Source organism: Phyllopteryx taeniolatus, chromosome 12 (assembly GCF_024500385.1).
Source record: "Phyllopteryx taeniolatus isolate TA_2022b chromosome 12, UOR_Ptae_1.2, whole genome shotgun sequence".
NCBI lineage: Eukaryota > Metazoa > Chordata > Actinopteri > Syngnathiformes > Syngnathidae > Phyllopteryx > Phyllopteryx taeniolatus.
The window spans coordinates 11,991,341-12,016,330 of NC_084513.1; the positions used below are offsets into that span (position 1 = coordinate 11,991,341).

At 41.3% G+C, this 24,990-nt stretch overlaps 1 protein-coding gene across 1 annotated transcript in view; it reads right to left on the reverse strand.

The window, feature by feature from the left end:
- LOC133487151 (potassium voltage-gated channel subfamily H member 7-like) overlaps window positions 1–12,111 on the reverse strand; it is a 52,109-nt gene extending 39,998 nt beyond the window's left edge. Inside the window, exons 1-2 of the mRNA XM_061793257.1 lie at window positions 11,513–12,111; window positions 10,956–11,186 (exon numbers count right to left, since the gene is read on the reverse strand). Of these exons, the coding sequence (XP_061649241.1) occupies window positions 10,956–11,186; window positions 11,513–11,588 (307 nt within the window). The 5' untranslated portion in view covers window positions 11,589–12,111. The remainder of the gene's footprint in view (window positions 1–10,955; window positions 11,187–11,512) is intronic.
- Between the last annotated feature and the right edge of the window lie 12,879 nt (window positions 12,112–24,990).

Genomic DNA, 24,990 nt, shown 5'->3' on the forward strand with positions numbered 1-24,990 from the left:
CTAGAGAGCAAAAAAAAAAAAAAAATGTCAGGAAAAGCCTACTGGAACACCTGAACTGTATTTGGGGTTATTCAGAGGTACTTTAAATGGTGACAGTTGTGTGCTGTCGCCGATTAAACATGCATTTGAATGTGATTCGTTAATTCTGAAAACAGCCGCATCAGAAAAAATGGGAAAATGTGCATACTTGTGCAACCGCAGTAGTTCAGTTGACTTCTTCTTCTTTACCTTTCGGCTTGTCCCGTTAGGGGTCGCCACAGCGCGTCATCCTTTTCCATGAGAGCCTATCTCCTGCATCCTCCTCTCGAACACCAACTGCCATCATGTCTTCCCTCACGACATCCATCAACCTTCTCTTTGGTCTTCCTCTAGCTCTCTTGCCTGGCAGCTCCATCCTCATCATCCTTCTACCAATATACTCACTCTCTCTCCTCTGGACGTGTCCAAACCATTGAAGTCTGCTCGCTCTAACTTTGTCTCCAAAACATCGAACCTTGGCTGTCCCTCTGATGAGCTCATTTCTAATTTTATCCAACCTGGTCACTCCGAGAGCGAACCTCAACATCTTCATTTCCGCCACCTCCAGCTCTGCTTCCTGTTTTCTCTTCAGTGCCACTGTCTCTAATCCATACATCATGGCTGGCCTCACCACTGTTTTATAAACTTTGCCCTTCATCCTAGCAGAGACTCTTCTGTCACATAACACACCTGACACCTTCCTCCACCCGATCCAACCTGCTTGGACCCGTTTCTTCACTTCCTGACCACACTCACCATTGCTCTGGACGGTTGACCCCAAGTATTTAAAGTCCTCTACCCTTGCCATCTCTTCTCCCTGTAGCCTCATTCTTCCCCCACCACCCCTCTCATTCATGCACATATATTCTGTTTTACTTCGGCTAATCTTCATTCCTCTTCTTTCCAGTGCATGCCTCCATCTTTCTAACTGTTCCTCCAGCTGCTCCCTGCTTTCACTGCAGATCACAATGTCATCTGCAAACATCATGGTCCACGGGGAGTCCAGTCTAACCTCATCTGTCAGCCTATCCATCACCACTGCAAAAAGGAAGGGGCTCAGGGCTGATCCCTGATGCAGTCCCACGTCCACCTTAAATTCTTCTGTCACACCGACAGCACACCTCACCGCTGTTCTGCTGCCCTCGTACATGTCCTGCATTATTCTAACATACTTCTCTGCCACTCCAGACTTCCGCATGCAGTACCACAGTTCCTCTCTGGGTACTCTGTCATAGGCTTTCTCTAGATCTACAAAGACACAATGTAGCTCCTTCTGACCTTCTCTGTACTTTTCCATCAACATCCTCAAGGCAAATAATGCATCTGTGGTACTCTTTCTAGGCATGAAACCATACTGTTGCTCGCAAATACTCACTTCTGTCCTGAGTCTAGCCTCCACTACTCTTTCCCATAACTTTCCTCCCCACCACCAGAGTCATCTTACACACCACCATCCTATGCTGTCTAGCCACACACATCCTATGCTGTCTAGCCACACTCTCCCCTACCACTACTACCACATCGTCTGCACAAGATGTAATCCACCTGTGTGCTTCTACCTCCGCTCTTGTAGGTCACCCTATGTTCGTGCCTCTTCTGGAAAAAAGTGTTCACTACAGCCATTTGCATCCTTGTTGCAAAGTCTACCACCATCTGTCCCTCCAAGTTCCTTTCCTGGATACCGTACTTACCCATCACTTCTTCATCACCCTTATTACCTTCACCAACATGTCCATTACAATCTGCACCAATTACGACTCTCTCTCTGTCTGGGATGCTCAGAACTACATCATCTAGCTCCTTCCAGAATTTCTCTTTCACCTCTAGGTCACATCCTACCTGTGGGGCATAGCCACTAATCACATTACACATAACACCCTCAATTTCAAATTTCAGCCTCATCACTCGATCTGATACTCTTTTCACCTCCAAGACATTCTTAGCCAACTCTTCTTTTAAAATAACCCCGACTCCATTTCTCTTCCCATCTACACCATGGTAAAATAATTTAAACCCTGCCCCTAAACTTCTAGCCTTACTGCCTTTCCACCTGGTCTCCTGGACACACAATATATCAACCTTTCTCCTAATCATCATGTCAACCAACTCCCGAGATTTTCCTGTCATAGTCCCAACATTCAAAGTCCCCACATTCAGTTCTAGGCTCTGTGTTTTCCTCTTCTCTTTCTGCCGAAGAACCCGCTTTCCACCTCTTCTTCTTCTTCTTCTTCTTTGACTTCGACTTCGACCCACAGTAGCTGAATTTCCAACAGCGCCCTGCAGGTTGACGGCGCCGGTGGCGGACGTTGTTAACCCGGGCCACGACCGATCCGGTATGGAATTCTTTGGATGAACGCTCATATTTGTTTGGCAAGGTTTTAAGCCGGATGCCCTTCCTGACGCAACCCTCTGCATTTATCCGGGCTTGGGACCGGCCTACAGTTTGCACTGACTTGTGCCCACCATAGGGCTGCATTCAGTCAAACTCAGTTGACTGAGTTTCTCTTTCTCTCACAAAAAGATGATTTATCACAGGCTCATATTTTACTAAAACAACACCTGGCATTTGAACACGGCTGTGCATTGTATGTTAATGTTGAATAGGGTATATGTCTTACTCTTGCTTTAAACAATGTCTATAAACTGAAAAACACTCTTCTGATGCTAATTCAGTTGACGTCATCAGCAATGCTGACTTGTCTACTTATAATTGCCTCAGCAGTTGTGACAGCTGAAGTGCAACCGCTAAAATACAATATTTTCTCTTTAATGGGTGACACTGCTGCGTGCTGCCGTTGTACCTCGCATACAGGGGGAAGGGAAAGTAATGAGATAATCAATTCATTATACAGTATAATTGTGTTTAGAACTGCTGGAAAGGTTCATATTGCTGACAAATATACAAGAAAAAAAACAGAGACCAAACCAAACAAACAACAACAGCATATTTTTCACCTGCCTGAATGAACAGGGTGCATATTGGGACTTGGCTACCTTTTCATGATGGACATTTCATTACTGTTGATTCTATTTCCATGATCAATTATTTAAACACTGCTGAGACACGAAGGGATCTCTAGACAATGACTCACAGACCCAAATAATGCTGTTGTCTTTGAACTTAACTACATTTAATTAATAATCAATACACTTTGTTTCAATACTGCACTGAGCCCTCTCTTCCTCCAGCTTAGAATAATTACTTTGGTTTGTTTTTTAAGCAGTGTAGCATGCTGAATGGTGAATGATATGATGAATAATAGTTTAATAGTTAAACATTTTTTTCCCTATACAGGCATGTTCATAACAAATTGAGAAGTGAATATATTCCTGACCACATCTTCACAGTTGTGTGCGTTCTGCTTTACATTTTTACGCTTCTCTACTTGACTGTGATGTATTATGGTCTCATATTAATCTGCATAAGCTGATCCGCTTCAGGTAGAAACATGAGTAATAATGTTGAGCCTGGTTCTTGTTTTTTCCAGTTGGTCTTCTTCTGCAAAGGTTTGACCCATACGCCGGCTTTTAAACATTACAGCCTCAGACCGTTGCCCGCTACTGGACTAGTTTAATGAATTATGACGTGTTTAAGGTCCAGGGCTGTTCTGCTTAAGTCAATACACAATGTTCCCGAGGCATGGAGGGTGGGGCAGTGCAAGGTATCTCGCCCATTTGTATTGAGTCTTTCGGCCTTGTGGCCATATCTGAAGCGCTTACAGCTACACACACTGGCCTAATTTCATCTTCAATCAGTGTCACCGAAGCCATTGGGGGATAACTAGCAGCTCAATCCACATTACGTTTGTGGTCGCATTTATTGAATCATGATATTTTGCCATGCCATCTTTTATTCTGTTTAATTTAGTGCTAATGTTGGCAGGCTTAATGGAATGGATGGTAAAAATTAAAATTGCCGCGCAGCAACTGATTAGGAGAAAAAAAAAAAACAGATGGTATGAAGGGGAATACTACCTCCAATACAGGCCTCCCTGGAGATTAAAATAACGACGGGTGAACATTCCAATCCAATAAAATACAAGGACCTGTTGTTACATTGCTCAAAGCTCAAAGCAAATAAACTTCTTTGTTGGCAGAAATGGTCAAATAAATAGGACACATTTTCCAGTTTTCAAGCGAATACTTCACATTCACCCCTACTCAAATTCAAGTGTAGAATAGGGGTTAAACCGACTAATTGACTTTAGTACTCCGCATCGACATTTAAAGCTTGAAGTCGACTAATCACTAATCACATGTTTTTGGCATGCTGAATTCCTATCGCCAAATTTAAAGAGGGCTTTCTACTGCCGTCGCCGTGCTATAACGTTCTGCGGTAGCAGCAAAATGGACGGCCAAGCAAGGCGGTAAAGTCTTAGTCTTCATATATCTGCGGGGTGACGAGAGTACAAAAATAAGATAGTTGTGGATGAGAACAGTGGTTAGGCTCGCTAGCTTCGGCTATTCCGATCACCGCTAGTCTTAAAATATTCATACGGGCGGGACCACGGTACTGGCGGCGAGGAACGAGAGTAGCAGCACAAACTCCATCTTTGTCGCAAAAGTGTTATGTCCAATAGTATGCTGGCAACAACAGTGTGATAACCTAATTCATATCTCAATACGCACCAACATCACAACACTTGGGTCGCTTTACGACATTGTGTCATAACACTTGAACGGCATACGGACGTACTACAAGTGGGCGGAAATATTTGACCAAAAAAGCGCGGTCACTTGCAAAATATGAAAGTCTATACTCAAATACAATAAAAGCAAAATAGAAATAGAAACAGTGAAAGAGAAATACAAGATTTGACTCGCTGAGTCATTGAATAGAAAATCGTGTGCATTCATCATAATGGTGAGTTGTGTTACCAGTCATTTGTTTTTGTTTGTTTCAATGTGAAACCAGTCTGTGGTACATAAAAGGTTGGGGACCTCGGGCATCGATTAATCAACTTCATCTCAACTTTCATCACATTATGCTCGACTACAAAAAATATTTAGTGGTTTAACCCTAGAACAAAGATGTTGGGGAAAAAAAGTTGTAATCTTACGGGAATGTATTTTTCCAAGATAAAGTGGCAATGTCATGACAATATAGTCAGTTTAACGAGAGATGGAAGTTAATTTAAAAAATACAGTTCATTCATTTAATATTACACCCTAAGATGCCTTCATTCTCTATAAAAATAGGATTGAATTCTCCCAAAAATATATAATATTGTTGTTTTTTTGAAATTTTGAATTTTTTTGTACTTGATATGCGTAATAAAACGCCTTTGTTCTAAAAAAAAAAAAAAAAAAAAAAAAAAAAAAACCCTGACTTTACTCATACAGTGATGTCAGATATATGTGACTTCATGTCAGAATCATCAAAGCTTTTAATTGGCTCATTAGATTTGTACTTATGTTTGAAAACATCAATGACGTCATCGATAATGAATTGACTTCCCTTGAGCATAGCATCATCTCACTGCTCGTCCATTCTAAATTCACTCTAATGAGAAATGCTGTGTATGTCTTTCTGCCCATACTGGGAGACACCAAAAAAGGGAAGAGGGTGATGAAAAATTGATGCGCTGTTTTTGCGGGTTATGCATCCAAGTGTCCTGCAGCACACCTTGCGCTTCCTCTCGCTCTCCTCTCTGTGTGGGCGTGTGGCGCCATGCTACTAGACCCAGTGGCTCACACGGCCCCGGTGGGAAGTCACCTATGAAACCCTGCACCCACGCATGCCGCATGTCCCAGATCATTCGGCACGGTTAGCTAAGCTGCCGCTGTTATGTAGTCATTATCCATTTAACTTCTCTCCGCTGCTCGGTGTCAGCTTCCTTTTGTTAAGACCCGCTCCAGTACAAAGTATTATTACACCCAGTGGAATAGGATAGCTTTATGAAGCCATCAAGGGAAAGCATTTATCTAATTTTTGTATGCATCATCATTGGAAGAAGTCTGCATATTTGCCATTTGCTGCCCTTTCTCGATTGTCCATGAAGAGGCAGAGCAAATTGAAAGGAAAATGTCGCTTCCCTCGTCGAGGTCCCCGATGCTACTTTTATTTTTAAGCGTAAGCAGCTTAACATTTTGCCTCCTCATTGCGATGAACCAAAGCTTTGTTGCCGCCGATATCACATCGCTTTGTCAAATCCTGACATCACGTTTCCCCCAGGATTTCCCACAGCATTTACTGAGGAGTGAATGAAAACAAGCAACACGAAGCAGCACTTGCCTGTACACTGTGACATTTAAAGCAACAGTAGCCTATGTAATTTGACTTTAACATAACACTGGTCTGGCTTGGAATAAGGAGAATATTGTCGTGTCTCTGTCATTGTCATCGTACATGAAGATCACTGACTATTATCTTATCATAGAGGTTGAACAACTCAAGATTTTTTTGCAGTTCACTATGATGTGATCAAAGTTGAGTTGAAGTCGATTAATTGCTATTAAAAGCTTTATATCCTAAAAAACAAGACATATCATAATGAAAATCGAGCATTTTATTACATTCCTTCTGGGGAAAAAAATGCATTCACCTGTGGCACTTAAAGCAACTCGCTGTAATAATTTTAACTCATGTATAATCAATACATATTTTTTGCAAGTTTAGGTTCTGTGAAGAACCATATTTGTAATTTTGGTTTTTGAGCTGAAAAAATCTGGGAAACCATGTTCTTAGGATACTCCTGGTGCTAACATTTCTAATTTAGTTTCAAAGCTTTGGATGTATACGTTAAAGGATAAGACATAAATGTGATACAAAAAACCCCAAAAAAATCAAGTATTTTTTTCGCATCCGTTCTGTAAAAAGGACGAAATACATTTGAATGTTCACCCTTAGCTCTTGAAGCAACACGTTGGAATAACTTTACCGGTACCTGAAAATAAAAGCTTCAAAGTCATTGCCATGGGGCAATGACCTGTACATTTCAGAATACTGATTGTTAAGCATATTTCTGTCCAAGCACTTTTTTGGCTTTGTTTTCATCAATTTGTATGTTATATTCTTAATCCGTTTATATGTATATACATTTTTGTACAGTTGGGTCCTGTGAGGAATCATATTTGTAATTTTGGTCTTGACTGTCTGGGAAACCTTGCTCTGTAAGATCGCTAGACCAGCCAGGATATCCGGTGTTAATGTTAGGCCACTGATTTAGTGTGAAGCTCTGAATGTATATAGAGTATTAAATAATAAGATACACCATCAAAAAATCTATTTTTGCACCCTTTCTTGAAAAAAGACAGAAAATACATTCACATTTACCCCATAGTCAAAGTTATTGCCATGGAATGCAGCTTGTAAATTTGAGATTGCAGCCATGGAAACACCTAGAATGGAGCATTCCCTGGAATAAATAAAGGGCATCCATTTATTATGTAACCCTCTATGAACCAGGAAGTAGTCTGCTAACTAACGAACAGATACAAACATTGTATACCACTAACCTCATCTTTTTTCACTTTTGCTAACAACTCGTCCTTGGCAGAGGTCCACGCACTAATCTAGTTTGACGTGCTTTGTATCGTGTGTGTGTGCGTGTGCGCGTGTGTGATTCGTGACAAGCATTAGGTCAGATTAACTGATTTGAATGAGAAGCGATTGCTGGAAACGAGTTTGTGAGCAGAGAACATGACACACGGCCACCATGTTCAAATTTTAGAGCGGCTTGAATCAATAGGGTTCGTCGCCATGAATCTTTCATTCCCTCATAGTATAGCGGACTCCCTTCCTCCATACCAGTTTTAATGCATTTGCTCTGTAAGCCGCTCATTCCCAATCACTGCGCTGTCAGCCCTGTCATCTTTATTCATGAGCACAAATGTGGCGTCTCAACTCCTCTCTGGAGTATTAGGAGTTGTGTCTTGAAGCCGAGGATTGTGAAGCGACAGCGAGCGCTGCTGATGGTTTCCCAAGCTCTTATCCTCCACGCTCATAGGCACATGATGTGAAGATGGAGCGTGGCTCCATGCATGGCGGATTGGAGCACGGGGTGTTGGGGGTAGAAGGGATTTGAGGAGAAGTTGCCTGAAAATCCCGCTTGTCAGACACCCCGAGACGTTCGTGCCTTTGCAAACAGGCCCTTGAGTGTTTTGGATAATTGTCTTGCGTGTTTCAGAGACAATCTATTTCTGCTGTGTGGAGCAGCTGGCTGTTGGTTTCCTTCCTCTCGATTAACAAGAGGGGAAAAGGCAAGGCTGGTGGCGGCTGATGGTAGATTAAACATGTATCCACGGCCTAGAATCTAATCAAACTGACAATTAAAAATTTAAAGATCTGGCTTTGTATGATTAAATCAAATATTACTGCATTTTCTCCTTTATACATCACTCTTTGGAATACAAACTCACAGTGGCGGTATTGCAGGCGACCAAACACGCAAAACACCCAAATGCATAAAACAAATGAAAAAGCATGTCGATACTATGTCCTGCTGACCACAAAAAGCTCATGCGGGAGCACGCCAGGAGGTGGTCAATCTGCGGATTGGTGCCACTGAGCGGCAACATCGCATTAATTCGCTCTGACTTGGGATTGTTGTCTCTGCAGTGTGCCATTCATGGCGCGGCTGGAATCCGCCGTGAATGAATGACAAGAACCGCTGTTATTGTTGGAGCCAAAACGCGTTTGCATTAACCGAAGGCATTTCTATGCAAAGCTGCCAGAGCTGGAGCCATCACACGCACGGCAATATTACAGATTAGTGAACTGATCCATGCTCTAATAAAGCTACTGTGCGCACTGGCTGAAAACAACATGGCTTAAACCATGGATGCTTTGAAAATCTCCATGGCTGAATCCTATTTAAGGTGTAAATCACAAAACACCTCACTAAAATGTAATGCTTGAACTGTTTTCTTCATCAAAGGCATTTTTTTTTTAATGACACCAATTAAATCCAAGATTTATGGATGCTACCACTACCATTCACATACAGCAGTAGTTAACCTCTTAAGACATGAATGGGAGCATTCGTACACTCACCGTAACATCCACTACAGAGCTGTGTCTGCCAGAGAGGTATTATTTTAACAATACAGTAGATTATTGGGGTTTAGAAATGTACTGTACTGCGCATAGTGTCACACCATTGAAACTGTCTCTATCATATGATTCCTTTAAGTAATGCTAAGAGAACCAACAATGTCAAAATTGATACAGTTTTTACACATACATGCATATATGAAGATTATCTGATATAGATATTGATCAAGTTATTAATCTGGCAATGTTGTAAAAGTGTTTATTGTCACCTTGTAGATATTTTTTTGTATCTTTGGGTTAATAACATCTGGCTAACAGATTAATTTACACTCTTACAAGTGTTGATTGTACACCGTCCCCTGATACAAATGGAATTGAGCCCGGCTGTGTTTCTAGTATTTTGAGCAACAGTATGACACGGTGCAGATAGACACAACTGCAAACAACACCAAAAATAATAATTGCTAATGTGATTAAATTGTGCAGCTGTACCTAATGTTGAGGCCAGTGAGTGTACATAGGCTTGATACCACATTAAACACTTGCTTTATGTCAGTGTGTAAATGCACTGCAAATGCCGGCGTATCCTGATTTTTGTGCAAGCACACGCCGTGTTAACCAATTTGGAAGACTGGGCTGCGGCAAACTGGGCTTTCCGCGCGGCAGAAGGTGTGGCTTTGGAGATGCACCTGGCGTGGTGACAATTTGGTGGCAGAATGTCGGTGTAAACTTACGCCTGCTCAGACCACGTCTATCTTCCGTAGCAGGGTAGACCGCTGATCTAACAGGCAAACATATACTGAGGTCCTCGGATATATTTAAGTCACCAGCGGGTATCACCAGCTCATTCTGTATTTAATAAGGGTACCTGCTCACATGGCCTGTTACCAAGAGCAGTGACAATGCTGCAGTCACGCACAGATCGATGCAATTACGCATCGTCCTCTTCCGCATAGAGATGTCTCCGTCGAGAATGACATTGCGCCAAATTTAAATGGAATGAGAGGAGTTGTGGTAGCGAATGAAGTCGGCTGTAAACAAACCCACAGTGGCGCAGTCCGCCCACTTTTGGATACGCAGGCTGCCCTGGTCTACGAAATTGCCAACACCAGTGTAACCCAGCCCTGAATCACAGTTGCACCACCCACCGCTCTGGATTTCCACAGGTCACGGAAATAGGACCCTGAAAGTTATCCACTTGAAGTTTTATTTTTTGCGACATGATTGACACCTAGTGAATCTGGCTGTGATTGGTTGTTTTTCATCGGATGCTCTGGTGTGTTGTACATCAAATTAAAGGCACAAGATGCTGCCAGATACAGGTGATTTTTTTTTTCACAGATCATTTTACTAATTTACTACTGTCAAGTCATAATTTTAACAAATATGACGAAAAGTATTTTTTTGGGGGGGAGGGGAATATTGCAAACTCCTTTATCTACAAATAATATATCTTTGTTCACCTATCTATGCCAGCAATCTAAAGTGACAGACAGAAAAACGGAATGCTCTTTCACTTGATAGCAGAAGGTAACTAAGCTGTGCATCTTCTTTTTGTGACATTTTGTTTTTTGGGTGGTATGCCTTGGCTCAACAATGGTTGTGAAACTGCAAGATAGTGTACCCAATGTCGTGGTGGCAGGTGAGTGTATGTAAGGACAATGTTGTTACCTGGTCTGTTACCAGTGCTGGCCTATCTACATGATATCAATGTTCCCTGCGGGACGTCATCAATGTTTGGGTTAGGGGTGAGAGTAAGCGATACTGGGCTTAATAGCGACACTCCACTAACAACAACAATATCAGATCACTCTAGCGGGGATGATGTGTGCCTCTTGTTACTGACTCAGACGCCGTCTTGTCCAGTCAAATGACAAAAGCCCTCTCTTGGGTTGCATGCCACCCTACCCAGCGCTCCGTGCGCAAAAGGTCAGTGACTCACCGTCCTTGCGGTAGTAGGTGATCTCCACCTTGCGCTCCTCGGAGCCCCCCAGAGCCAGGGCCACCTGGCCGATGGCCTCCTTATCCGTTTGGTCGCCGTGGAGGAAGTCGCAGGTGCACGGCTTCTGCATGATGTCCGGCCTGGAGAAGCCCGTCATCTCGCAGAAGCCGTCGTTGCAGTATATGATCGCACAGTTTTCCACCCTGGCGTTGGCTATCACAAATTTACGGTCTGCGGGGGTGAACAGAAACGTGAGAACACTGCTGTGTGCAGGCGCACCTGACCTTGGAGGTGCTGTGTCTACAAATGACACCCATTAAGGTGACACTTTCTCTCTCACGCAAAACTGCAAGAAAACATCTAAAAACATGTCTTAAAAAAAAAAAAAACATTTCTTAGACATTGTTATTTGTAATTCGTTTACACAATATATTCATTTAAAAAAGAACATTATTGTAAAATTGTTCATTGTATTCATTCCTTTAATACAAATTAAAAAAAAAAAAACATCATTCAACATTGTGCACAATTCAATATACATTCCAGATGATACTTACTCTGACCCTCGAATTTCCGGATAATAATCCCGAGAAATGTGTTTTGTGGAGCGACGTGTCCTCTTCTCACCGGCATGTTTATTCGCAAAATGTCGCGCACTCTCGCGCGTGCAAAAAAAAAAAAAAAAAAAAAAAAAATCTCCCAGAGAGAAGTTACAGATGTTGCCAGTTCGCGGTGCCCTCTTCCTCCATAAGCATGCTCCGCTCCAGCTCGGGCTCCACGCAGCCTCCCTCCTTCCTTTCCTTCACTTTCAATGACCTTCCCACTTGTTTTATCCCACTTGAATGCAGGAGCAGGTGTACGCTTCCTCGCACTCGTTCAGCTTTGCTCCATTTAATTGCATTTGGCCAAGCATCTCGCGTTTAGGGAGGGGAAAGGCGAGAAGAAAAGCGATCTGGCGTCCTCGGCAGCGGAGTGTGGGCGCGCGTTCGCGGAGACTGCTCGATGGTGCGTCCCAGCCTGGTGACGTCTCTCCCAGGGGGGCTTAGAGTTGCCTCCACCTCGTCTGGACGACTCCCACCCTGGCGTCGAGGCAGGATTATCTACGACTATGTATGCATCTCTAAGGGGAAAACTCCCCCACTAATTTAAGCAATTTAAAAGCAATTCAAATTTCAATAGTTTGCATTTGTTTAGGATGCGAATCCCATGTACCGGTGGTTCTCAACCTTCTTACACTAAGCACCAGGTGAAGAAAATACTCGTGCTCTCCAACTACCACCATAATAACCATCATTAAAATACAGTAACGAGGCAGCGTTTTATGCCTAAAATGTACTCTATTCATTAAGCCACTGTGGCATTATGCACAGTGAACATTAACACTGTACTTGAATATAGGAAAAGAAAAATAGTACTCTTAGGAAAATCGGGTTAAAAAATAAAATAAATATAAAATACAATAAATGAAATAAAAATGTTACTTGACTAAAATTGTACTTGAACAAAATGTTTTAAAACAAAGTTGTTAACAATGAATGCAAATGTATTGTACTGAAGTTAAATACAACTGAGCTGTACTTAAAAATGTTTTGCACTTGAATTTTTATTTACGGCGGCACGGTGCCCGACTGGTTAGAGTGTCTGCCTCACAGTTCTGAGGTCCGGGGTTCAATCGCAGGCCTCGCCTGTGTGGAGTTTGCATGTTCTCCCCGTGCCTGCGTGGGTTTTCTCCGGGCACTCCGGTTTCCTCCCACATCCCAAAAACATGCATGGTATGTTAATTGACGACTCTAAATTGCCCGTAAACGGCTCGGAAAATGGATGGATGGATGGATGGATTTTTATTTAGTTTCTATTTAGCAGTTTTTCATAATTGCGCAATGCCTTTTAAATGTTTTTTAATTTATTTTTAAAATCAGTTAAGGCAATTGATAATGCAGGTAATCTCTCCGCAATGCAAACACGTTATTTTTTGTACTGTATGTGTTATTAATTTGGATGTTTTTGCCTTTTTTTTTTTATTCATTGCTTTTGCACTCTCTCGCTCTTTCAACATATTCTGTTTAAATTAGTTTATGTTGTTTTAAAAGTGTGTTTGAAGACCTAAAATAATTTCAATTGATTTGATTTTTTTCATAGTTCTCGAGGCAATTTCTATATAGCAGATTGTCACTTATCGCGGTGGGTGGGGGGGTTACCCCTATAATGGACGGTTAAGGTTTACTGCACTACATTTAAAAAAATTAAAAAAACACACACACACACACATCAGGCTGTATGCATAGCTACAAGCTTCATTCAAATATCACTAGCCTAATAGCATAATTGTGCTTGCTAAAAATGTTTTTTTTTTTTCTGTATGTCTGTGTAGATTCTCAGTCAACCAGGTCATAGTAATCCGGTTAGGTTAAATCGAAGCTACCGCTCTTCTTGGCTGTTCAAAAAGGATTTAAACTAGTGATTCTCAGTGTGGCAAGAGTACCACTGGTGTACGCGGGCTTTCGTGGTACGGAAAGAATCACTGGCCAAGTCCAGTTCAGTTGTATTTAACTTTTGCATTCAATACATTTGCATTTAATCTTCAATAACAGTTTTTAAATATTTAGGTACACTTTTTATTGAACTTTTGTGTGCAATGCATCTTAAAGTCGTCATTATTTCAGTGCAGGATTTTTTCCCCCTATTTTGTCTTTTTTGTAAGTATTTTTTGAGGTGGTACTTGGTGGAAAAAGGTTGAGAACCACTAACTCAAGCAATTATGGTGTTAGGCTAACAGTATATTTGCCTGTATTTTGTGTTTTAAATGTTGTAAATTTGAATGTACCTTTCTTTAAGAATCACTGACAATCACTGTGCAGTGAAAAAGTATTTGCCCCCTTCTCAATTTTTTTTCCTTTTGCTGTTCTCCCAGTGCAGTTGTTTAAGATCAACAAACAACTGTAAAGGAATTTGAGAAGGGGGCAAATACTTTTTCATGGTACTGTATACTGAATCATCATCTTCATCATCATCAGTAGAGCAATTAGTGATTCCCAACCAGTGTGGAATGAGAGATCGTCAGGTGTGCTGTGGGGAATTATCCCATTTTATCCAGTGTGACATTTATTTGCAATAAATAATGTATCTTTGTTCAACTATCTATTCCAGTGACGTATTGCGACAGGCAATTGCTCTTCTACTCGATGGAAGAAGATATTGTATGTAATTAACCTGTGTATCAACTTTTTGTGACATTCATGGTGGTGTGCCATGAATTAAATTTCACTTTTATCTATGCCTTTGGCTAAATAAAATTTACAAAAGGTACAATGATTAGCATATACTTATTTTACAAAGCAGAGACAGGGATCGTTTTTTCAGAAAAAAATTTGACTTACCACTGAGTTTCCAACACTCCGTCACTAGGTGGTGGCAGCAAACTTCACAACATCCGGCCACCATCAGCTCACATGGTTACCTTGCAGTGAAAGTGCAGGTATATGTGTTTTAATGTTGCATTCTGCATTTTTCTGCATAGGTATCTTGCTTTTTTTTTTTTTAACCATGGAATAGGGCTGCATGATGTATTGTTTGAGCATTGTCATTACGATGTGCGCATGGGCAATACTCACATGTAAGGTCCTGCACTGTTAGAGGCAAAAGAACTCCGTTACCCAACATGCACCGCATGTATCATTTAACCAATCACAATCGTACTGTGAATAGTTTAACACATATAGCAAAACATTTTCCAAATAAGAGGCAAAACGATCTTGCTTCAAGTTGTTTGTCACTCCCACCTGTAGTTTACTATAAAACTGTCATGTAAAACAAATAATAAAACAACAAATGTCCGCTAACCTAGGTGCTAGCACACAGTGATTAAAAAAGATAGACATGCTAATGAAATTAGCACCAATGTTACAGTAAATTACAGCGCTTGAAACAAAACATGGAGCAGCCCAGAGTGGTTTATACTTATTTTCCTCTATCCTTGACGGCACGGGAAACAATTTCACACCTGCATTTAATGTACAATGTAGCTCTTCAGAATGCAACGAATGAATGGAACAGATTACACTTGAGGGAAGGTGGAGGGGTGGAGAACTACAGCTACATTGAAGGGGCAAAACTTAAGGTGCACACAACAATGTGCGTTTTTTAAACTCTGCACTCAAATATAGAAATACTAGATGTTGTTTTAAAATATATGTGTACAATAACAGATTGGTTAAAATGAAATTAATAGTGTTAGGAATGTGTTAATGACTATACAGTATAACTGGGCATGAAAATAAATTATTTCAACTTCATGTCTGGCTGGACACTACAGTGCATTTAAATCAGAATCAGAATCATCTTTATTTGCCAAGTATGTCCAAAAACACACAAGGAATTTGTCTCCGGTAGTTGGAGCCGCTCTAGTACGACAACAGACAGTCAATTGACAGAGAACACTTTGGAGACATAAAGACATTGACAAAAAAACAGTCACTGAGCAGTAAAGGGTTGCTAGTTATCTTTATTTATTTATTTTTATTTATTTATTTTTTATTTTTTGACAATTGTGCAAAAAGATGCAGAGTCCTCTAGTCCTCACACAAATGACTCAGTATACTTCTGTGCTCCATTGAGCATAGTTTATTTGAGTTACTCATTTTATTATTTTTATTAGATATATCTAGTATATATTATATACTGTCCAAACAATACATAAAAGGAAAAGGAGAAGTGCGTGCTGATTTTCACTGGTCACAAGTATGTTATTCTGTATTTTTCACATTGCAATATATACCACAGGGTTACCAAAAAAAATGTAACGTTTTGAAAAAATGTTTCCCCATTATCATGCAGTCCTACCATGGAACCTAAGAAAGTGAGTAAAAGCGGATGATTGAATTAAAGCTTGAAATCACAGGAAGAAATGTGCGAGGTGTGCCTGTAACAGACATGGATAAGCAGTACTTCGTAGTACTTCTACGCAACGTACTATACTGAAGCTGAGGGAGTCGATAAATCCTATATTGCCAGTCACAGGTTTTAAAATCATTTCTAAACTGCGGACTTGTGTTTGACTTTTACCCTTTCTTGAATCTATTAACACCAAGCTTTAATAAATTAACAACCTGAATATTATGGATACGATGTCTTGTCAGAAATAATATTTGAGGAGCTTGTGTGTGTCACAAAACCTTTGATACAGCTCTTTTGTTCTGTCTTGTCTTCATCCAAAGAAACACTTGTTTCCTGGCCAGATGCATGCAATTATTCATCCATGCATTTGGAGTGTTGCAGGAACTCGACGAGAATGTTTGGTGATCCAGAGTAATCACATGAAAGCTGCACGGATGTAAAGATAGCACCGCTGATTCTCAGCCACATATGTAGGACTACCAATACGCTAATGAGTGTTCCACAGTCATCATATCAAACATCAAACAATGAGGTCATTCCCAGATATGTGGCTAATTGACTCATTAACTGTTTGATCTTTGTACACATATGCCAACGTTATCCTTTCTTTGATTTTTACATTGTCAAGAGTTTTTTCTTGTATAAGACTTTTCCCGCAAATCTGACATAAACACATTTCCTTAAGTACTAAGTACTAAGTTTATGTTACCACGAATATAATGCAAGTGGTTGATTTATGCTCTTGCACTATGCTAATTGTGGTATGGAATCAGTTCATTAAGTTCACAGACTGCTTTCAAATGCAAAATAAAGTGCACTTAGGTGTACGTGCTGTGGATTTCAAACTTAGCTGTAGCTCTGATATCTCAGCCTTTAAATCATTCTTAAAATCAGTGTACACACATATAAGTCGTATTAAAAAAAGAGTGGACACTATCAACTGATTGACCGCTCTGTCCTTGGTTAAATCCACATCACATGACTTGTGAACACCATGTAGAAAACCAGCATCTCCATTACTGCTATGTTATAGTATAGGCTTGCAGTAGTTTAGCACAATTTTGGTCCTTTTGTAAGTGGGTTTTTGGCAAAATGTTTGTTGTGTGGTTGAAGCGTGTTCCACACGTGCCAGACAAGGCGTGTGGATGCATCGTTTCCCGAAAAACCCAGAAAGGCTATGCCTATTGGCGGTAAACCCTATATTAATCAAATAATTTTATTACAGATGAAAAGGGAATTTATTTTGTTTCAGAAATGATATATTTAAAAAAATACATTGCACTCCCTGCCCCCTTCTGACGGCATTGGGCAAAAACATCTATATTGTCTTAATAATGGTATTTTATTTCTTTTGTCATTCACTAACTGGCCATGATGATAATCTCAGATTAACATAAAATATATATACTGTGAGGTTTATGTGGAAAATATCCCTTACACTGGGTAAATTCAAAAAATAGTCAATAGTTTTGCATTGCACTGCATGTTGACATTATGTCAAGCTAGGCTACAATATGGCACCTGCACATGTCATTGTCTTTCTTCTCATATGAGGTATGACTTTGCCTCGCAGCAGATGTATTTTGTAGTACCATGCCTGACCAGTAAGCGGCAGCATGGTGCCCAGGGATGCTAAATAAATACAAAGAAGAAGAAAGTGCATCAATAGAAGAAGAAATAAAAGACATGAGACTAACTGTTAGTTTATGTTGTAACTACATTGCAGTGGTGAACTCTTCTCTTCTCTGAAAACACAACAATACCGTTTCTCTTCTATTTGAAGGTTCCAACAACAGTGTCAGATTCAAGTCACTTCTAAATTGGGTATCGTTCCGTTTAATACCACAATCACAAAGTCCCAATTTTGACGTTGGCTACAGCCAAAAGGTTTGGTTATCATACGTATTGAACAGCTTTGACATTTACTTTATTAGGTCTTTAAACTAATGAGTCAAGATACCGGCCCTTTTTTCACCTTCAGTATAAAGCGAGTCACTGCAGGCAACAGTACCACTAGTGTTGAATATGTGGCACTGTCCATGGTCCTGTAAGTTTTTGGGGGGGGTTCCTTTCTGTGTCCTCTGGCAGATGGTGAACAGTTGATACACGGCCTGGCAGAATACAGAAAACACATTGTAACTCCAATAACACTTCCAGGATATCAGTCTCTCCAGTTGGGTGATCATGATTGGGAATCAATTCCACCTGCTGTTGTGCAAATATGGCAAACAACAGGTGGGAAGCAGAAGCATGACAGACAAGCCTGTTTTCATGAACTTTAGAATCATTTATGGTACAATGTGGCATTTTTAGTGTAGCACGCCAGCTGTGTTTGTGAGGTGTTTTGCTCTGTGGGCTGTACATACAGTAAATCATGCAGTTTGCTTGTGGAATAGAGCTAATTTTAATAGAGCTAGTGTTCTTGTATAACGATATAGAAGTAAAACATGACGATATACTGCAATGAATATATTGTCAACTTTCAATTAGGGATTGTCATCAAAATGTGATACCGAATTACAACCGCTCAATGTTTTTTTTGGACTCTCAATGAATGTAAAGCGGTTCTTTAATGGTAGGAGCTAATGTGTGAGTGTGTGTGAAACAAAAATGAAATACTTGAAAGAATCATTGCCTAAGTACAGTTCAGTTATATTTAACTCTTAAGCTCCTGTGTGGGATTTGCACGTTCTCCCCGTGCTTCCTTCCACATTCCAAAAACATGTTAGTTTTACTGAAGACTAAATTGCCCATAGGTGTGAATGTGAGTGTCATTTGTCTTTATGTTCTCTGCGATTGGCTGGCAACTAGCACAGGGTGTACCCCACCACGTGCCCCAAATCAGCTCGGATAGGCTTTAGCTCAAGTGGCACCCTAATGAGGACAAGACAATTGACAAAAATGGAAAACATATAGGAATAAGCCTTTCCTCAGTAACAAGAAAACTGATGTCATGCTGTGTTTTGTTGTGGTTTGTAGCTTTGCATCTTAAAGCTGTTACTGTTGCTATTATTATTATTCCAACTGTTACTTAAGCTATTATGACTTCTTCTTTTCCTTTCAGCTTGTCCCTTTAGGGGTTGCCACAGCACATCATCCTTTTCCATGTAAGCCTATCTCCTGCATCCTCCTCTCAAACACCAACTGCCCTCATGTCTTCCCTCACAACATCCATCAACCTTCTCTTTGGTCGTCCTCTAGCTCTCTTGCCTGGCAGCTCCATCCTCATCGTCCTTCTACCAATACACTCACTATTTCACCTCTGTACGTGTTCAAACTTTAGTCTCCAAATCATCGAACCTTGGCTGTCCCTCTGATGAACTCATTTTAAATTGTATCCAACCTGGTCACTCCGAGAGCGAACCTCAACATCTTCATTTCCGCCACCTCCAGCTCTGCTTCCTGTTGTCTCTTCAGTGCCACTGTCTCTAATCCGTACATCATGGCTGGCCTCACCACTGTTTTATAAACTTTGCTCTTCATCCTAGCAGAGACTCTTCTGTCACATAACACACCTGACACCTTCCTCCACCCGTTCCAACCTGCTTGGACCCGTTTCTTCACTTCCTGACCACACTCACCATTGCTCTGGACGGTTGACCCCAAGTATTTAAAGTCCTCCGCCCTTGCTATCTCTTCTCCCTGTAGCCTCATTCTTCTCCCACCAACCCTCTCATTCATGCACATGTATTCTGTCTTACTTCAGCTAATCTTCATTCCTCTGCTTTCCAGTGGATGTCTCCATCTTTCTAACTGTTTCTCCACCTGCTCCCTGCTTTCACCGCAGATCACAGTGTCATCTGCAAATATCATGGTCCACGGGGATTCCAGTCTAACCTCATCTGTACGCCTATCCATCACCACTGCAAACAGGAAGGGGCTCAGGGCTGATCCCTGATGCAGTCCCACCTCCACCTTAAATTCGTCTGTCACACCACAGCACACCTCACCGCTGTTCTGCTGCCCTAGTACATGTCCTGTATTATTCTAACATACTTCTCTGCCACTCCAGACTTCCGCATGCAGTACCACAGTTCCTCTCTGGGTACTCTGTCATAGGCTTTCTCTAGATCTACAAAGACACAATGTAGCTCCTTCTCTGACCTTCTCTGTACTTTTCCATCAACATCCTCAAGGCAAAGCTCCTCCTGTCCACCGAGAGCCTGTCTCACCTCTTCCCGAAAAGCTGCACAAAACTCATCCTGTCTCAGCTTCCACCACATGGCTCTCTGCTCTGCCTTTGTCTTCCTAATCTTCCTCCCCACCACCATATTCATTTTACACACCACCATCCTATGCTGTCTAGCCACACTCTCCCCTACCACAACCTTACGGTCTGTAACCTCCTTCAGATTACATCGTCTGCACAAGATGTAATCCACCTGCGTGCTTCTATCTCTGCTCTTGTAGGTCACCCTATGTTCCTGCCTCTTCAGGAAAAAAAAGTGTTCACTACAGCAATTTGCATCCTTTTTGCAACGTCTACCACCATCTGTCCCTCCAAGTTCCTTTCCTCGATGCCGTACTTACCCATCACTTCTTCATCACCCATTTCCTTCACCAACATGTCCATTACAATCTGCACCAATCACGACTCTCTCTCTGTCTGGGATGGTCAGAACTACTTCGTGTAGCTCCTTCCTGAATTTCTCTTTCACATCTCGGTCACATCCTACCTGTGGGGCCTAGCCACTAATCACATTATACATAACCCCGACTCTATTTCTTTTCCCATCTACACCATAGTAAAATAATTTAAACCCTGGCCCTAAACCTCTAGTCTTCCTGCCTTTCCACCTGGTCTCCTGGACACACAATACGCTTTTCACCTCTTCTTCTTCTTCGACATCGACCCACAGTAGCTGAATTTCCACTGGTGCCCAGCAGGTTGAAGGCGCCGGAGGTTGTTAACCCGGGCCACGACCGATCCGGTATGGAATTCTTTTGATAAACGCTCATATTTGTTTGGCAAAGTTTTGAACCGGATGCCCTTCCTGACGCAACCCTCTGCATGTATCCGGGCTTGGGACCGGCCTACAGTTTGCACTGGCTTGTGCCCCCCATAGGGCTGCATTAAGCTATTATGACTAATGCCAAAAATATTGTTGTTTTGTGTTTCTCACTTGTGGAAACATTCTTGATTCAGGCTAGCAGATATGCTGACTGGTCAAAGCAAAGCGTGTCGTGGCAATTTACTGAGAGAAGCTCACGAGGGAGAAGCAACGTCCCCCCCACCCCCACCCCAAACCCACCCACCCCGCCCCCGTGGAGAGTTGCGTGCCCTGGGGTAAACATATCCTGTCCACTTACTCCAGCATGGTTGCTCAATTCACTTTTGTCCCCTTCATTCGTGTGAACCTTATGTCTTATTTTTTGTCTGCCAGAGCTTTTTACTTTAACTTAAATTTAGTGGTCTTCGCCCAGCCGAACTGATCATGTCACGGCAGAGAATGTTGGTGTGGACACTTTTCGGAAATAGGCAGATAACAAAAAAATTGTTTCGTTGCTTAATTTCACACTTGACGCGCTTGGCAGGCACTCCATAAACCCAACTATTTGTATACAAGCCATTAAAAAGTTAATTTTCCATGATATTTCCCTTTGAAAAGCCCATGTGCTGCATAATGTAATGTTTAGAGAGTGCTTTAAGTACAATATCTGAGATGACAGTTTTGCAATTTATCGTAAAGAGGATAGGAATTTGGGATCAGCCCTCTGATGAGCACTCCACTCCTCCCGGGAATGAAATTTACTGAAACTCCAAACCTCTAACATGCTGGCGCTATTATGGTGATGTTAAGCGAAAATTTAACTCAATTCAATTCATTCTTTATCCTTCAAATGAAAAAAAGATGCAAGAAAAACTGCAGTCTTTTGTCTGCAGCAGAAAGCTTTGCAATGACAGATTTGGTGTTCTGTCCATCCATTAGTAGTAATTACTGTGTCGGGTTGTCCTCTTTTTTTAGCAGTTCCAAAAGGATGGTACTTTAATGAAGTAAAGTCACATTTTCAGCATTACTCTGAAGAGAGGCATGCATTGAAATCCTAATCGGGTATTTATATTGCTTCTTGTAAACTACAGTGGTACCTCAAAATGTAGGAAAACTTATTAGACTACTACCCTATGTAAGATTTATGTCATTGTTAATTACAAAATATTATTTTATTTTTCTGTATTGGTTATTAGACTAATCTTTAAAGCCTTTTAACTCAAATGGTGTGAATGAGCTGGACTGTTTTACAAAAAAACTAAAAGGATAGTAAAGCACTTTACTGTTTATTGATGTCAATTTATATATTGCCATTTCTGGACAGAAAAAAATTGCAATATAAAAATGGCTTTTGTGCCATCTTTGTGCCAAGGAACTATGTTCAAGTGAGTTGAAGGGCTTCATTTAGACAAAAGTAGTGCTTTGGCATGATCTTGTGGCATCTATAGGTGACTATAAACCTTTTTGGGGGGTGTCAATTACTCACAGGTGTTCAGTATTCGTGGCATGGCTTGGTGGCTCTGCCCCGCTGTTACATAACAGTGGGGCTAATTAGCGTCATCAGCTCATCTGATAATCATAGATCCAGAACAATGGCCAGAGTCTAGTGACGCCTATACGGAGCAACATAAACTCAGTGTAGGTCATGAAGTGTAACCTCCACAAATGAAGATTCTTTCATAAGCGCTCGTTTTTCATCATTAAGATTGAGAGAGAGAGTGTTGCAATAGAGTTTTGTACTCTTGTATGACAGTTTGATCATGGGAAAAGTCACTCCATTTAGATTCATTCTGATGAGAAAATCGGTCGACATGCTTCCCAGGACAATTGTGTTCGACCATTGAGGTTTCATTTTGCTTGAATGCACCACCCTACCATGACTTTCAGGCTTACTGTATGTTTGTTTTTGAAAAAAATAAAAAACACTGCTCATTCATTCACTCAGTCATTCATTCACGACACATAATCTCTGGGAATCTAGAGCAATTTGAAAAACAGCAGCAGCCAGCAGCGGCAAACAGTACGAGGTCTAATCCAGGTCTCACGACAGTCGCTCACTCTGTCTGTCACTAGTTCTGTCTTTCACCCCTTCCGCTCACCCCGTGCAAGCTGTGCTCCGTGTCGGTGAATGCACATAGGGCTTACTTATTGTCCATTACAGGCCAGTCTCACCGAATAATCCAGCAACGTGAAACACTAGAGTGCTATTGCTGCTTTTGCTGCTGCTGTGTTTTACCCCATATGCCACTGTACGCGTTTTTTCACCATCTGCCCTCAGTGAGAAAAATAGAGCAAAAAAAAAAGGGGCCGTGCAGCACTTTTGGCTTAGTGATTTAACTTCATAATTTAATCTGAAAGAGAGGTCAGCGCTTTGTCCCAACTGAAAACACCAGAACTATGGAGCAAAATGTCTGGAAGTATCCATCCATCCATCCATTTTCTGAGCCGCTTCTCCTCACTAGGGTCGCGGGCGTGCTGGAGCCTATCCCAGCTGTCATCGGGCAGGCGGCGGGGTACACCCTGAACTGGTTGCCAGCCAATCGCAGGGCACATACAAACTCTCTGGAAATAGTTACTTAAAATCACATCAAAAAACTGTCACGAGCATGGTAGGGGCGGACTTACCATTGGGCAAACATAGGCAAATGCCTGGACTGAGATTTCCAGGGGCTTCCAAATGTGTGATAAAACCTGATTAACTCATTCACTGCTGTGGATGTTTATAATCTACCACTGATATATATACATTTGTCAAGTATGCTTTTCAACGGGTAGGTGTGGAAGAGGGCCTCTCCTAACTTGTCTGTGAAATTCAGGTTCGTAAACCAGTGTAATGACAAACAGATCCCTGTAAATGGAAGCATTGCATCGCTTTGGATTTGAGATCAGCGCAGCTTTTGAGTAGAAGATAAAGATATGTTGTGGTAAAATTAAAAAGTGTGTGTCGTGATCGTGAGAAAAGATGACAGTTTATGTAATGAATGACGAACGGTATTCGATTCAATCCATGCAGTGAGTCAGCTTTGCTCACAGTGAGTTTCACAGTTGTATATCTAAAAAAATCTGCGATTGGGTGGCAACCAGTTCAGGGTGTACCCCGCCTCCTGCCCGATGATAGCTGGGATAGGCTCCAGCGCTCCCGCAACCGTTGTGAGGATAAGCGGCTCAGATAATGGATGGATGGATGGATATCTAAAAATAAATGATTATTTTCCCATCCAAAGCCCTTCCTCTGCGATGTTTTTGTTGTTTTAGAATTTGAGGTGTCACCAAAGCAGAAATTATGAGCGTCTAATTCACTGTTCTGCTTGACGTTTCTTGTCACAAAAAGCAAATTTTCTCCGCTCCTGGTTGGAAACAGGTGATTTTGGTCAAATCAACCTATGTTCTACTGCTGATTGCTAAAGAAAGGAAAAAATCTGGAGACACAAACTTTTTTTTGGTGAAGGAAGACAGTCTACTCTGTCTTTTGGTACGGTCGGTGCTGATATGGTCACAGAACACAATATTCTGTGGGTCTTGAAAGATCAGTCAGAATGCTCTAAAACGGCTGGCAGTATGGGAAACTGGGAAAACGGCTGGCAGTGAATGAGTTAATAAAGTTTTCTTCGATGTAAAGCAATTATTATTGTTGTAATCCTAATTCAGGCACTTAAAAATGCAACATGTTTATCTATCATGAACATTTTGAGTGCTACCCTTCCCTTCTTATGCAATGGACTATTCCATCTCCTACTGTGCATATGCAAACTTGATTTAGTGAAGAAGGTATAAAGGCACTATGAAACTACTGAGATACGTCGCTGTCAAAAATGAATTTGATACTTAATCCTCGAGAAGGATTTAAGGCCTTTATCAAGCTCAGACAATAGGAGAATTTTCTCAAATTCACACTTCTTTGTTGATAACAATTTGTTAACCATTAATTATAAAAAATAATTGGAGTACACAGATGCAAAGGGCCCGTAAGTTTGCCTTTGGCCCCCAAATGACGAAATGCACTTTTTGGTGCACAGCGATTGTTTCGAACTAATTAACATCACGTCACCATTATTTTTGCAAGGTTATAGATCTTGCAACGTCTGTGTACTGCGTCACAAACAACCGCAAGAGAATTAGCGAATGCAGCTGTTGTCTCTAGGAACGAGCAC